The sequence below is a fragment of the Chiloscyllium plagiosum genome, chromosome 4 (genome assembly GCF_004010195.1).
Source record: "Chiloscyllium plagiosum isolate BGI_BamShark_2017 chromosome 4, ASM401019v2, whole genome shotgun sequence".
NCBI lineage: Eukaryota > Metazoa > Chordata > Chondrichthyes > Orectolobiformes > Hemiscylliidae > Chiloscyllium > Chiloscyllium plagiosum.
Window position 1 is genome coordinate 94,923,211 of NC_057713.1, and position 13,224 is coordinate 94,936,434.

Consider the following 13,224-nt stretch of genomic DNA (forward strand, 5'->3'; position numbering starts at 1 on the left):
ATTTTTTTAAAAATTGTTTGACTGAATGCATGTGAGTAGGCAGCTTTTAAAATGGGGTTACAGTTATAACTCGTACAGTTATATGTTGACATTTTGTGGTGGTTAGAATCTTTTATTACAAAGATCCTAGCAGACAGATAAACTGGGGACTCTCAGCATATTTTGTTAATGTTTTTGAGCTTTTATGATGACTCCATGTGTAGAGAATCTCCTGTTTATAGAGTTTGAAATACAAGAAGCCAACAGTGCCTTGTGTTGTGCCTTACTGAGGTAACATGCTAGAAATTAAGCTCCACTACTCTGCTATGCGTCCTAACTCATATCAAGTCCTGTTTAACCATTCCTTTTGTGCTATTTAGGCTCCTGGTCAACCAATACCTCAATTTTTAGAATGTTCCTCCTTGCTTTCAATCCTTCTATGGCTGTGCCATTCATTATTTATCTCTGAAACCCTCCCAGATCTTAGCACTCCGGCAATTCTGGTCTTTTGTGCACTGTATGTTAACTCACCATTCCATTTGTGTCTGTGCTTACAATAACCTGGTTATAAACTTTTCCATCTGTCTTCTATTTCTTTTTTTCTCTTGGAAAATGCTCCTTTTAAATCTCACTTGCTCTTACTATCTCCCGGTGTCTGTCAGATTTTGTCCATGAGGTGCCTTGAACAGTTCTTTGTTACCTCAAAGACTTTGCTTTCCAATTTACACTCCCGGAAATCTGACACAAAAATGCTAGAACTCTCTTTACCCAGAGATGCTGCCTAACCTGCTGAGCTTCTTACCAGCATTTTGCTTTTATAATTCTCTAGGAATGCAAGTTAGTTTTTACTTCACTTAACATGCAGTGCCTTACTCATTCTTTTCACTCAAAATGTCAAGTGCGTGGTCAAAGGAAGTGTGCTGTCACGTTTCTCTAATACTCAAAACAAAAATATTTTTCTTCTTTTTCTCCTTGAAAAATAGCTGGTGGTTTTTGAGCACGACAATTAGTCGGGTTTCACCTGAGGTTACACCCACTGTGTCTTAGATGTGCTGTTGCATTTATCTGAAGCGTATTTCTGCTCAGCTGTGGGTACACTTCCCGTTCTGAAGAATTTAGCACGGAACATAGGAACTCGGTGACTGTCTGAGGAGAGGGCGGTCAGTGCACTGAAAGGAAAGATCTCGCACATCTCTGCCAAAGTAGAGCAGGGCAATCCCATCAAAATATTAATCTCTCTCCCCCCCCCCCCCAGGATATTATCCACTGGCAACAAAAGCCGAATGTGCTGGAGAAACCCAGCAGGTCTAGCAGCATCTATAGACATGTCTAGACCAGTGGCCCTTCAACTTTATCATCCAGTGATCTTGTTGTTATCACCTCAAAGCTCTGGAATTTCTTTGTCGAAACTTTTCCATCTGTCTGCTATTTCTTTTTGTTCTTGGAAAATGCTCCTTTCAAATCTCCCTTGCTCACTCGCTCTTAATATCTGTGTCTGTCAGATGCTGCCAGAGGAAGTGGAGGCTGGTACAATTGCAGCATTTAAAAGGCATCTGGATGGGTATATGAATAGGAAGGGTTTGGAGGGATATGGGCCGGGTGCTGGCAGGTGGGACTAGGTTGGGTTGGGATATCTGGTCGGCATGGACAAGTTGGATCGAAGGGTCTGTTTCAATGCTGTGCACCTCTATGACTGTTTATGGGATCATACCATGCAAAAATCATGTGTCATAATTCCTACAACAGTGACTGTATTTCAAAGTATGCCATTGACTCTAACTCCAAAGTGATTTGAGACATCCTTAGGTCATGGAAAGTGCTTAAGAAATGCAAAGCCTGCTTACTTTCAGTTTGATCCTGGGGTTGCACAGTCACTTTGTTGTCCTGCAGCTGCACATTTTGCCCAGCATTGGGGACTGGGGCAGCTGGGAAATAATCTTTGGTTCTCAGTTAGTTCAGAACAATCCTGGAGGATTGGGAGAATGGGATTGGCAGTGGTGGGGTGGGGGGGGGATTTGAAGAAACAAAATGAATTGGCCCAAAGCAACACATGCAGGATTAATATTTTCACCAAAATTTAGATGCAGGTAGAGGGGGATGAAAGCATGCAGTATTCAATCTCAGTTACAGAAAGCTATCAGGAAGAATCCTTGGAGAATTGAGTATTCTATACACACACACACACATACAAGCTTATTGCTTCAGGCTGCTTTTGATAATGTACAAAGCAAATATTGAGTGATATTGTTTTCACTTTGTTCTGGTTCTACGTTATCATTTTTCACTGGAAGCTACATGTCTTCATTAAGTGGGAAGACCCTCCAGCTTGCTATTTGTTCTGGAGATGAGATGAAATACTTTATCAGCAAAGTGTTGGGAAGACTTGGTGAGAACAAATTATGTTTTAATATCTGAGAAAGCTGTAAAACTAGTTCCTGCGTAGAATTATTAATTGCTGTGTGATCTAATGAGGTGGTTAACACCTTGTAAAACTTGTGCATTAATTTATTTCAAGATTGGCCCTGAGATTGATTGATTTGATTTCAACACAGTCTTTTTATTTTAAAAATATTGTCTATATTTATTTAAATCTTCAAAAGAAAGTGGTAAAATGGAGCTGCACGGCCAGAGTGCATTCACTGCATTATATTAATGTGAACTCTTTGATTATTTCTTTGGAAGCTTATTCCCTGACAGCTTTCAATGGTCCTGACCATTGAAAGATCATAGAAAGCCAGAGGGCAGTTAAAAGTCTACCATGTTGCTATAGATCTGGAGTCACCTGTTGACCAGGCAAAGTAAGAAAAGCAGATTGCCTTCTGAAAATACCAGGGTGGTATGGTGGCTCAGTCACTAGTACTGCTGTCTCACAGCACTAGACACCCAGGTTCGATTCCAGCCTTTGATAACTTACACAGAGAGTTGGTAAGTGTGGAATGAACTGCCAGAGAATGTGGTGGGTGCAGGTATGGTTACAATATTTAAACGACATTTAGATAAGTTCTTATATAGGAAAGATTTCGAGGGATATAGGCCAAGCACAGGCATGTGGGACTAGTTCAGTTTCGGAACATGGTTAGCGTGGACTAGTTGAATCGAAGAGTCTGTATCCATGCTGTATGACTCTATGACTCTGCCTGGGTAAAGTTTGCATATTCTCCCCGTGTCTGCATGGGTTTTCACCTTTTAGGGAAATTTGGATTTCCCTAAACCTCTCCTTGCTACCCTTCTTGGTTTTAAAGCTCACCAGTGTCATGCAGAAGTGAGGACTGTTGCACTGTCAGAGATGCTATCTTTGAGATGAGATATTAACCTTTGGCTTTGCCTGTCCTTTGCAGATGGGCATACGAGTATCTTGCCCAATATTTATGACCAAATCAGATTATCTGCTCATCAGCTAAATGCTGTTTGTGGGAGTTCTCTATCAGCAATTTGGCTGCTGCATTTCCTTCAACAGTGTCATTTGAGTGTAAGGTCCTTTGAGTTGTCTGGTAGTTATGTAAGGCACTCTGTAAAATAATTCATTTTACCTCTTGCAACACAATTTCCTTCTTCCCATTTTAATAACCCCTGAATGATTTAGTGTCAAATTATGTTGCTGAGAGACACCGAGAGGTTTTACTTTGTTTAAGGCACTATGTAAATGCACTATGTAACGTTGTTCCTCTGATCTTGTCTCAGATGAAATTGTCATATTTGCTCATGAGAAGCTTGTATTTTCATCCAGTTTTGTGTTGCTTGCCGCTGGTCCACGTTTTGCTTATTGTTGGAACCTTGGTAACAATTGCAGCAGCACGATAAGCAAAAGATAATTTAGCTGAAGGTGACACCTTTTAGCTCACAGCATCTGTACCTGTGATCACTGTTCAGTTGGATCTAGCTATCTGAATCTCCTCTTCCTTCCCTTGATTTCAGTAACCTTGAATAAAGAGATAACAATATTCAGTATCTTTTTTTTGATTACAGTTTGAGCTGGGGTGAATGCATTTATATTAATGTCTAATCAGAATACATTGAATGAAATGTATTTATTTGAAAACAAGTCAACTGCTATTTCCTTGCTTGGTAACCAAGATAATATTTTAATGCCAACAAAATAACAAAGTATGTTTAGCAACTAACAATGAAGGGTTGCTAAAACTGAGATCACAGCAATTAGATTGAATCAGAATGCTAGTTTAGAAGAAATGTTATATCAGGGTAATGCTTTGAATAATGAGCAAACTGTCTTTGAAGTGGAATTGTGCAACTTTCACTGTAATAGTCTGAAGGTGGTGGTGAATCACAACAGTCCATCTAGTAAAAGTAAACCCACAAAGTTATTTGAGGAGTTGCAGTTCACCCAGCACAACTGTAGGAATGGCAATGTATGTTCATGTCTGGATGGCGAAAGGCTTGAAGGGAAACGTGTAGATGGTGGTGTTCCATTATACATCTGCCCTTTTCCTTCTAGATGGAAGTGGTTGTCAGTTTGGAAGGTGCTGCTGTCTGAGGAACTTTGGTGAATTTTGATAGTACATCTTCTATATTCTATAGCATACATCTTCAGTACTATTGCAGGGTCCGCACCCTTTGTATTAACCAGTGCCTTCAACCATTTCTTGACATCGCATGCAGTGAACTGAATTGGCTGCAGACTGGTATCTGTAATGTTGGGAACTCATGAGGAGGCTGAGATGGATCATCCATTCAGCACTTATGACTGAAGATTTTTGCAAATATTTCAGTCTTTTGCACTAATATTCTGGGCCCCCCCATTATTGAGGATGGAGCTGCCTCCTCCAGTTAATTATTTTGCTAGTTGTGGCAGAATTTAGATCGCATCTGTTGGCGTGGAATCACTGAGGCCTGTCACTTGCATTTTAACAATGTCCTGTTTTGTAGCTTCACCAGGTTGACTTTTTTGAGTATGCCTGGTGCTGTCCTGGATTTTCATTAAACCAGGTACTGGTGGAGAATAGGATTGCAGATTCTGTTGAAGTACAATTTGATTACTGTTGATGGTCCACAGCACCTAATGGGTTGTCCATCATGTCACTAGATCTGTTTGAAGTTTGTTGCATTTAGCACGGTGATGAGATCATGTGAATTGTTATCAACATGAAGGCAGGATTTCAGCCCCACATTGACTGCATGTTGGTCACTCTTTCTGATCATGGGCGGATGCATCTGCAGCAGACATATTGGTAAGGATGAGGTCAAGTATCTTTTCCCTCTTGTTGATTCCCTCGTCATCTGCTGTTGACCTAGTTTATCAGCTGTGACCTACAGGATTCAACCAACTTGATTGACAGTTTTTTTTTTAACATCAAAGCCCCCACCTCCAGTACATTCTGCACCCTTGCCACCTTCAGATGTGAAGGAGTACTTGTTCATCAGCCAAGAATGGATTGGTGGCAGTACGTGGTAACAGCCTGTAGTTTCCATTGGCAACATTTGATCTGGTGCCATCAGATTTTGTGGGGTCCAGAGTCAATATTGAGGCTCCTGGGCTGCTCCGTCCTGACTGTATCCCACTGTGCTGCCACCTCTATTGGGACTGTCCTGTTGGTGGGACAGGATATCACCACGGATGGTGATGGACCTGTCTGGAATGTCATGCGCAAGGTATCATTCCATGAGTATGACTACTTCAGGTTATTGTTTGACTAGCCGATGCTAATGAGGATTTTGCAGCATCAACAGTTCTGCATTTGTCATTGGTTGTTTTCATTGTTTTAGTCAATGGTTGTCTTTCCAGTTTAATTTGGTTTGCTTGGCTATTTCAAAATGTGATTAAGAGTCAACTGCATGACTCTGGATCGGGATTATCTCGAGTCATTGAGATGTACAGTACAGAAACAGACCATTTCGTCCAACACGTCCATGCTAACCCGATATCCCAACCCAATCTAGTCCCACTTGCCAGCACCTGGCCCATATCCCTCCAAATTCATATACCCTTCCAGATGTCTTTTAAAAGTTACATTTGTACCAGCCTCCTCAACGTCCTCTGGCAGCTCATTCCATACACATACCACCCTCTGCATGAAAAAGTTGCTCCTTGGCTCCCTCTTTTATCTTTCCCCTCTCATCCTAAACCTATGCCATCTCGTTCTGGACTCCCCCATCTCAGGGAAAAAACCTTGTCAATTTACTCTGTCCATGCCCTTCATCATTTTATAAACCTCCATAAGGTCACCCCTCAGCCTCGGATGCTCCAGAGAAAACCGCGCCAGCCTATTCAACCTCTCCTTATAGCTCAAATTCTCCAACCCTAGCAACATCCTTGTAAATCTTTGCTGAACCTTTTCAAGTTTTACAACATCCTTCAGATAGGAAGGAGACCAGAATTGCAAGCAATATTCCAAAAGTGACCTAACCAACGTACTGTACTACCGCAACATGACCTCCCAACTCCTATATTCAACACACTGACCAATAAAGGAAAACATACCAAAACATACCACCTTCATTAGAAGAAAGTGCCCTGATCACCTTCACTATCCTATCTACCTGCGACTCTACTTTCAAGGAGTTATGAACCTGTACTCCAAGGTCCCTTTGTTCAGCAACATACCCTAGGACCTTACCATTAAGAGTATAAGTCCTGCTAAGATTTACTTTCCCAAAATGCAACCTTGCCTTTATCTAAATTAAACTCCTCAGCCCATTGGCTCATCTGATCAAGATCCTATTGTAATCTGAGGTAACCTTCTTCGCTGTCCACGACACTTCCATGTAAGGACAACACTGCTCCTTCTCTAAAGGAACATTAGTGGACCAGATATGGTTTTTGACCAGCATCGTTTCATGCCCATCATTAGCATTTTAGTTCCAGATAATCATTGAACTCAAATTCCCAGTTTCCCAGGACATTAGCTGAGTCTCCGATTACTAGTCCAGTGACAATACAGCTATGTCATCCACACCTCCAAAATATATTACTATGCAAGAGTGTTGGCAATTAGGTTTAATATAAAGGCAGAAAAGCTAGAATTGTGATGATCTGGAATGAACTGTTTGGAAAGGTGCTGGAAGCAGGTTTAATAGTTCCTTTCTGAAGGGAATGTGTAAATTCTAGAAAAAGTGAAACAAAATGAAAATCTGTCAGGAAAGATCAAGGGGTTTGGGACCATGGGGGAATCGTACAGTATAATGGAATTGAGGTTAGTGCTCAGTCGTCATCTTCCTAAATGATGGAGCAGTCTCAAGTGGCTGTAATGGCCTATTTCCTGCACATTCACAGAGGCCTAATGTGCTGATTGACCTCCTTCTACTCTCTGCTTGCACACTCTCTCAAGCTGTGTATATTGATGACTCAATACCTGCAAGAAATGCCAAAGCAAGTGTAACCTTTGGAGAACTTTGAGCATCAGTACTGGAACAGTGGTGCAAGTCTGCTTACTAAACTGATTGGGCAGGACATTTAATCAATAAACAATTTTCTTGACCCATTCAAGACATGTACTCTTACCAGCATCATGCCCAACTAGTTTCGCTCGTGCTGCTTTTTGGAAGCTGCTGAAGACCAGTTGTCAGGAGAAAATATCGGACATTCGGGAGCTCACTGGGTCAGCTTGCTAAGACAGTCACAACTAAGTTGGGCTGGCCATGTAGTGAGAGTGCGTGACACTTGGTTACCAACACAAAACATCTTTGCAGATCTTAGATTTGGGTTTTATTGTTAGGTGTGCTGTCGTATAGGAGTACAGTGAAAAATGTGCAATGTCGCCACACATGGTACCATCTTGGGTACAACGGTACCTAGTTGTAAAGTAATAAGAGAAGCAGAGTTAGCTTGTTAAGCATTACCTTTATAGAATAAACAAAATAAAGAAATAGGGTAATAGTTAACATTAAAGTCCTTCACTAATTTGAACTAGAAAAAGAAAGGAGTTAAGTTAAACGTTCAGCAGTCTTTGAGACCTCCACTTATGTAGCTGTCCAGGAGACCTCAGCAGCCTGTTTTTGATGCTGCTGCCTCAGATACTGGGGAACCTCTCTCACTCTACTCATATTGGGCCATAATGCCGTCACCACTTTTGTTGAAGCTGCTGCCCCCGGTGCCTCAGGAACATGTCCAGCCAGCACTTTGGGGCATTCCGATGTCATGAAAGGAGCTACATAAATGCAGGTCAGTCTTTAAAGTGTCTGTTATGCTAGCTAATAAGCTGATTGTGTGCTGCAGGCTCCATCACACTATGTCATCAGTACAATTTTAATTAGTCTGAGTCCCTACACACTTTAGCAACACAACTCTGAACCAAAACAACAGCAATGTTTTCTGATGAAAATCAGGGAATTTCTCCAGGAAGCATACAAATAAAAACAAGATACAGTCACCTGCAAAGGCAAATGCATTATCAGAGGCAGAGCGAAATGTGAAGGAAAAGAGTGTTTCCAACTCATTCAAAACTTCGTTGTTTTTAGCATCCTGTACTATTTGGAGTGAGACCTTTCAGAACGAGATTGGACTTGAGTTTCCAGTGGTTATTGCTCCATGACTGCTATCAAACCCTTCAGATGATGACCCTGTTTGTCATTTGAGGCGAAGATGATCAAAACATGGTTCTAGAAAAATCCATATTGAAGGCACAGGTGTTGATGATGGCTCTCTTCAGTCAGTAATAGCCTGGGGCCAAAATGTCAATTGCAGTCTTATCCTTTTTAACTGTCTCAGGCAGGCATCCTGGAAATGACATTGATGGGACTCAGACAATTTTACAAGAAAGCTTCAATCACATTTTGCAGTCACAGACATGTACAGTACAGAAGCAGACTCTCTGGCCCAACTCACCCATGCCAACTAGATCTCTTAACCCAATCTAGTGCCATTTGCCAGCACTCTGCCCATATCCCTCTCAACCCTTCCTATTCATATACCCATCCAGATGCCTTTTAAATGTTGTAATTGTCCCAGCCTCCTCCACTTCCTCTGGCAGCTCATTCCTTACACCACCAGTCACATGGTTAAACTTTTAAAATCTAAATGAGGAGTAGTTTCAAGCAAGTTATAGTGTCATCCTGCTCCCGCCTCAGTTGAAGCAATACAGTTGTTTTACCTTCATCTTTATTCTGGGCCCTGGAGGGAGAACGAACAATTATCCATGTGCACAGAAACATGAGTTCTTGGTCTTTCCTCGAGCAGCAGTTTCTTAATGAGGTATATAGTCACTTACAGGGAGGTACATCCAGATAAGGCGGCATACGTATTAATTGGGTGGCTGCTACAATCAAGTGTCAGTAATAAAGATTAAGCCATCTGCTGTTACACAATGAAAGTTCTTGACTTTGTTAAATGGCTTCACATAATGAATACTTTTCTCCATGAAAACTGACTTTACACACTGTATGCTGCTTCATCTTGTTGAATGGCTTAACATAAGCCATTTAAGTTGGTGTGGACTGGTTGGGCCGAAGCGCCTGTTTCCACACTGTAGGGAATCTAATCTAATCTAATGACTGCTTTACATGGTGCTTTGCGCATAGGAGTTATGCCTTTGAAGATAAAATTGGACAATATAGCTCTTAAAAGTCCTCAATCACAAATGCTTTACCTGCAATATTGTATAAGCTAAACAAAATGAATCATTCACTCATACCTGAAACAGGCGTTCCTCACTTTTTACATACATGTCTGTCCCTTTTATTCACACATGCAACGCCTGTGAGCATGCCAAATAGTTTTACAGCCAGTGAAACATTTTCACAAATGCAGTCAATGCTTTAACATAGGAAACATCGCAGCTAACTAACAAGCTCAAGCTCTGGAAAACAGCAAAGTGATAGCAGTTTGATTTTCTGCCTTTTTATAATCCATGTTTAATGGTTGAACAATATCTGTTGGTAAGGCCATTTGGGTCGTCTTCACCTGGTGCCATAGTGGATAGGTTGAGGCTCTAGTGTCTCCTCTTAAATAGTCCAGCGCTCTGCCGGTACTGCAGTGAAGTGTCATGTACTCCATTCTTTGGAGTTGCATGGATTCGAACCTGAGATTCCAGAGTTGAAGTAGTTGACCCATTGCATTGTTGTGTTCTTTTTTTACATAGTTACGTATTCCTGCACCGGGTGGCAGCCTATTCCAACTTCTCCCCCCCCTTCTCCATGGTTATTCGTCAGTCTATCAGTTCATTCCAATGTCTGCTCACTGCATCCACGCAAACTCAATTATGCATCAGGGGCAAAGTTTGTAAAGATAATGTGGATGTTATAAAATGGCTGGAGGCTGATGCAATACACAATTTTGCTGTGAAATTGGATTTAAAGTAGTGTTTTTTTTTAAATAAAAAGTAAAAGGAATCCAGAACAGCTTAGAATCGTTTTCACCCCTTAATGGGTTTGTGAACAAAGAGGCTTAGGGTGTTATAATATCTACTTTACAATTTTGCAGATCTAGTAATGAGTTAGGGTGACGGAGTTAAACTGTCAAAAGTTGGAAGCAAACTTGATCTCCATTCAAAGATTCTTGCTGCCTGGGAAATCTCTCCTTAAGCTTTGGAGGATAAAAACACCTTGTAAAAGTTTTGTTGAAAATTTGATTTGAAATCTTGTTGAGACCATTTTAAGGGTGTTTTCAGCAGGTTGGAGACCCAAGCTGCCTTTTCCCAGGGAAGGCCCACCAAACAAGCCGCCACTCGGACAGTGTAAAAGCCAGTGGGCCACCTTGCCCTGGAATCAAGAGCATGGGATGAGGGGGCAGCTGAGCAGAAGACTTGCCCGGTGAAAGGCGGCAGCCATCACCACCATCAGCCGCACCCCCATGGTTCAGGGATCGCAGAAGGCCCAGGTAGTCTGGGGTTACTCACAGAGGTAATTGTCTCTGTCTCTGGAGTGAAGGCAGTGCTGTCTCCAATGTCCAAACCCTCGATCAGGCGCAGATGCACTTTTTTATTGAGAAGGTGACCCTCACACCCTTTCTGAGATGGCCAGTGACCCTGCACCATTGGACATGTTGTGTGCATTGCATGAACAAAGAAGAACAAAGAACTAAGAAAATTTACAGCCCAGGAACAGGCCCTTCGGTCCTCCAAGCCTGAGCCGATCCAAATCTACTGTCTAAACCTGTCACCCAGTTGATGTCCGATCAATCTGTAGCTGGGTTAATCCCAACCTCGGCAGGATGTGGCCAGTTGGCAGGGGTGGTCAACCTTTGACCAAGGTAAGAAGGAAGCGTAGTTTCGGTACGTGACTGTTCGCCCAATGAGATGCCCGGCTCCAAATTCATCACCCCTGCAAGCAGAAGATTCCAGCCACTAAATCGATATGTGTAACAAAAAAAATCACACTGAAGTGAAGATTCTTCTGATTGTTGTTTTGTGGTTGGTTTTGCATCTTGATGACACTTTTTGTTTTTTAATGATCGTGATAATGAGTATTTTTTCATTTATTAATTAGAGTTGAACATCGTTCCTTTGCTGAAACAAATCCTTAGGGAAATAATAATTAAGGCTCAGACTGAATCTGTGATTTGGATGAAATGCTCAACAGAGGCCTTGTCTGCTCTCCACAATTGGATGCTAAAAATCCCATGACACTGTTTGAAGAGACCAGTGGAGATCTCCTGGCCAACATTCACCCCTCAACCAACATAACAAGGGCAGATGATCTGGATGTTATCACGTTGCTTTATGTGAAGCTTTTGCTTGTGAGCAAATTGGTCTATTTCCTACATTACAGCCAATTAAGTATTTTTTAAAATGTGAAGAGCTTTGGGGCATAGTGGTGGCCTGAGATTTTATACGCTGAGGAACTTGTTTGCTGTCAAATCTAATTAAACGGACTCCCTGTAAGTTACAGCAAACAGCGCTCCAAACCAAAATTATTGCCGTGTTTCCTGATGAAAGCAAGAAGATTTCCCCAGGGCATACTGGAAATGGAGAATAGTGAGGCACTAGAAAGATTAACATTTAATGCAGTGTGAGATCCAAGGATGGTAGAGGAGGGAATTCCTCCGATTGTATCTCGTGTCTGAGAGTTGGGTAGCCACCTTGCTTTCTCCTTTATCATCTTACTGATGTGGAGGTGTCAGTATTGAACTTGGGTGTACAAAGTTTAAAAAAAATCACACATCACCAGTTTATAATCCAACATGGTCTATAACCTGCTGTTGTGTGATTTTTAACTTTTATCATTTTAAAGTATGTTTAAAAGTGGAGTGAAGTGCATGACTGTTCCACTGGAAAAGTGGGATGGCATTTGTTAAGCATCTACTTTTTCAATTTATTTCAGACTGTGTGTGACACCGAGACACGAAGCCTAACCATGGACCCACAAGAGGACAATGAAGTCTTTGGTATGTACAGAATTTGATTGCATACGATGAGCCGGCATTATGACAAACTGATTCATTGATCACAATTCAGGACCAATAGATTTCTACCTGTTGCAGAGTTAATGTGATGGAACTTTAGGATTAATACAGGTCATTCAGTAAATTCAAATCTTTAGGATCATCGCATTTCCTATGAATGTTTCGGTGCCCAATCTCCAGAATTAGCCTGCAGCCACCAGGAATTGAGAAGTAAACCCTAGGCTACCACAGTGAGTAATCAGAGAAAACTATTACAGTGGGCGTTTTAAAAACAAAAGGTTTGTTTTCTCTATTTTTGGATCTTTGAATACATTTTAATTGGTTGTGAAAATATTGGTGATGATATGAAAAGGATTGAAGTGCTTTGGGCACGATAATTGGGCCTGATGTGACTTGATGAAATTTCCAATGTGTCTAGTTGGAGGTGGCAACATTACCTACAATTGTTGCTTCACTCCGGGAGTTTAACATAGAACGTAGAAAAATACAGCGCCGTACAGGCCCTTCGGCCCTCGATGTTGCACCGATCCAAGCCCACCTCTCCTACACTAGCCCACTATCCTCCATATGCCTATCCAATGCCCGTTTAAATGCCCATAAAGAGGGAGAGTCCCCCACTGCTACTGACAGGGCATTCCATGAACTCTCAACTCGCTGAGTAAAGAATCTACCCCTAACATCTGTCCTATACCTACCACCCCTTAATTTAAAGCTATGCCCCCTCGTAATAGCTGACTCCATACGTGGAAAAAGGTTCTCATGGTCAACCCTATCTAAACCCCTAATCATCTTGTACACCTCTATCAAGTCACCCCTAAACCTTCTTTTCTCCAATGAAAACAGCCCCAAGTGCCTCAACCTTTCCTCATACGATCTTCCTACCATACCAGGAAACATCCTGGTAAACCTCCTCTGCACCAGTTCCAGTGCCTCCACATCCTTCCTATAATATG

General features: G+C 41.7%; 1 protein-coding gene across 4 annotated transcripts in view; it reads left to right on the forward strand.

The window, feature by feature from the left end:
* Positions 1–13,224, forward strand: part of LOC122549211 (myelin basic protein) — a 183,159-nt gene that overhangs the window by 57,157 nt on the left and 112,778 nt on the right. For all 4 annotated transcript variants that reach the window (XM_043688631.1, XM_043688630.1, XM_043688633.1 and 1 more), the window contains one exon: positions 12,190–12,253. In XM_043688631.1, coding sequence (XP_043544566.1) covers positions 12,190–12,253 — 64 coding nt within the window. The remainder of the gene's footprint in view (positions 1–12,189; positions 12,254–13,224) is intronic.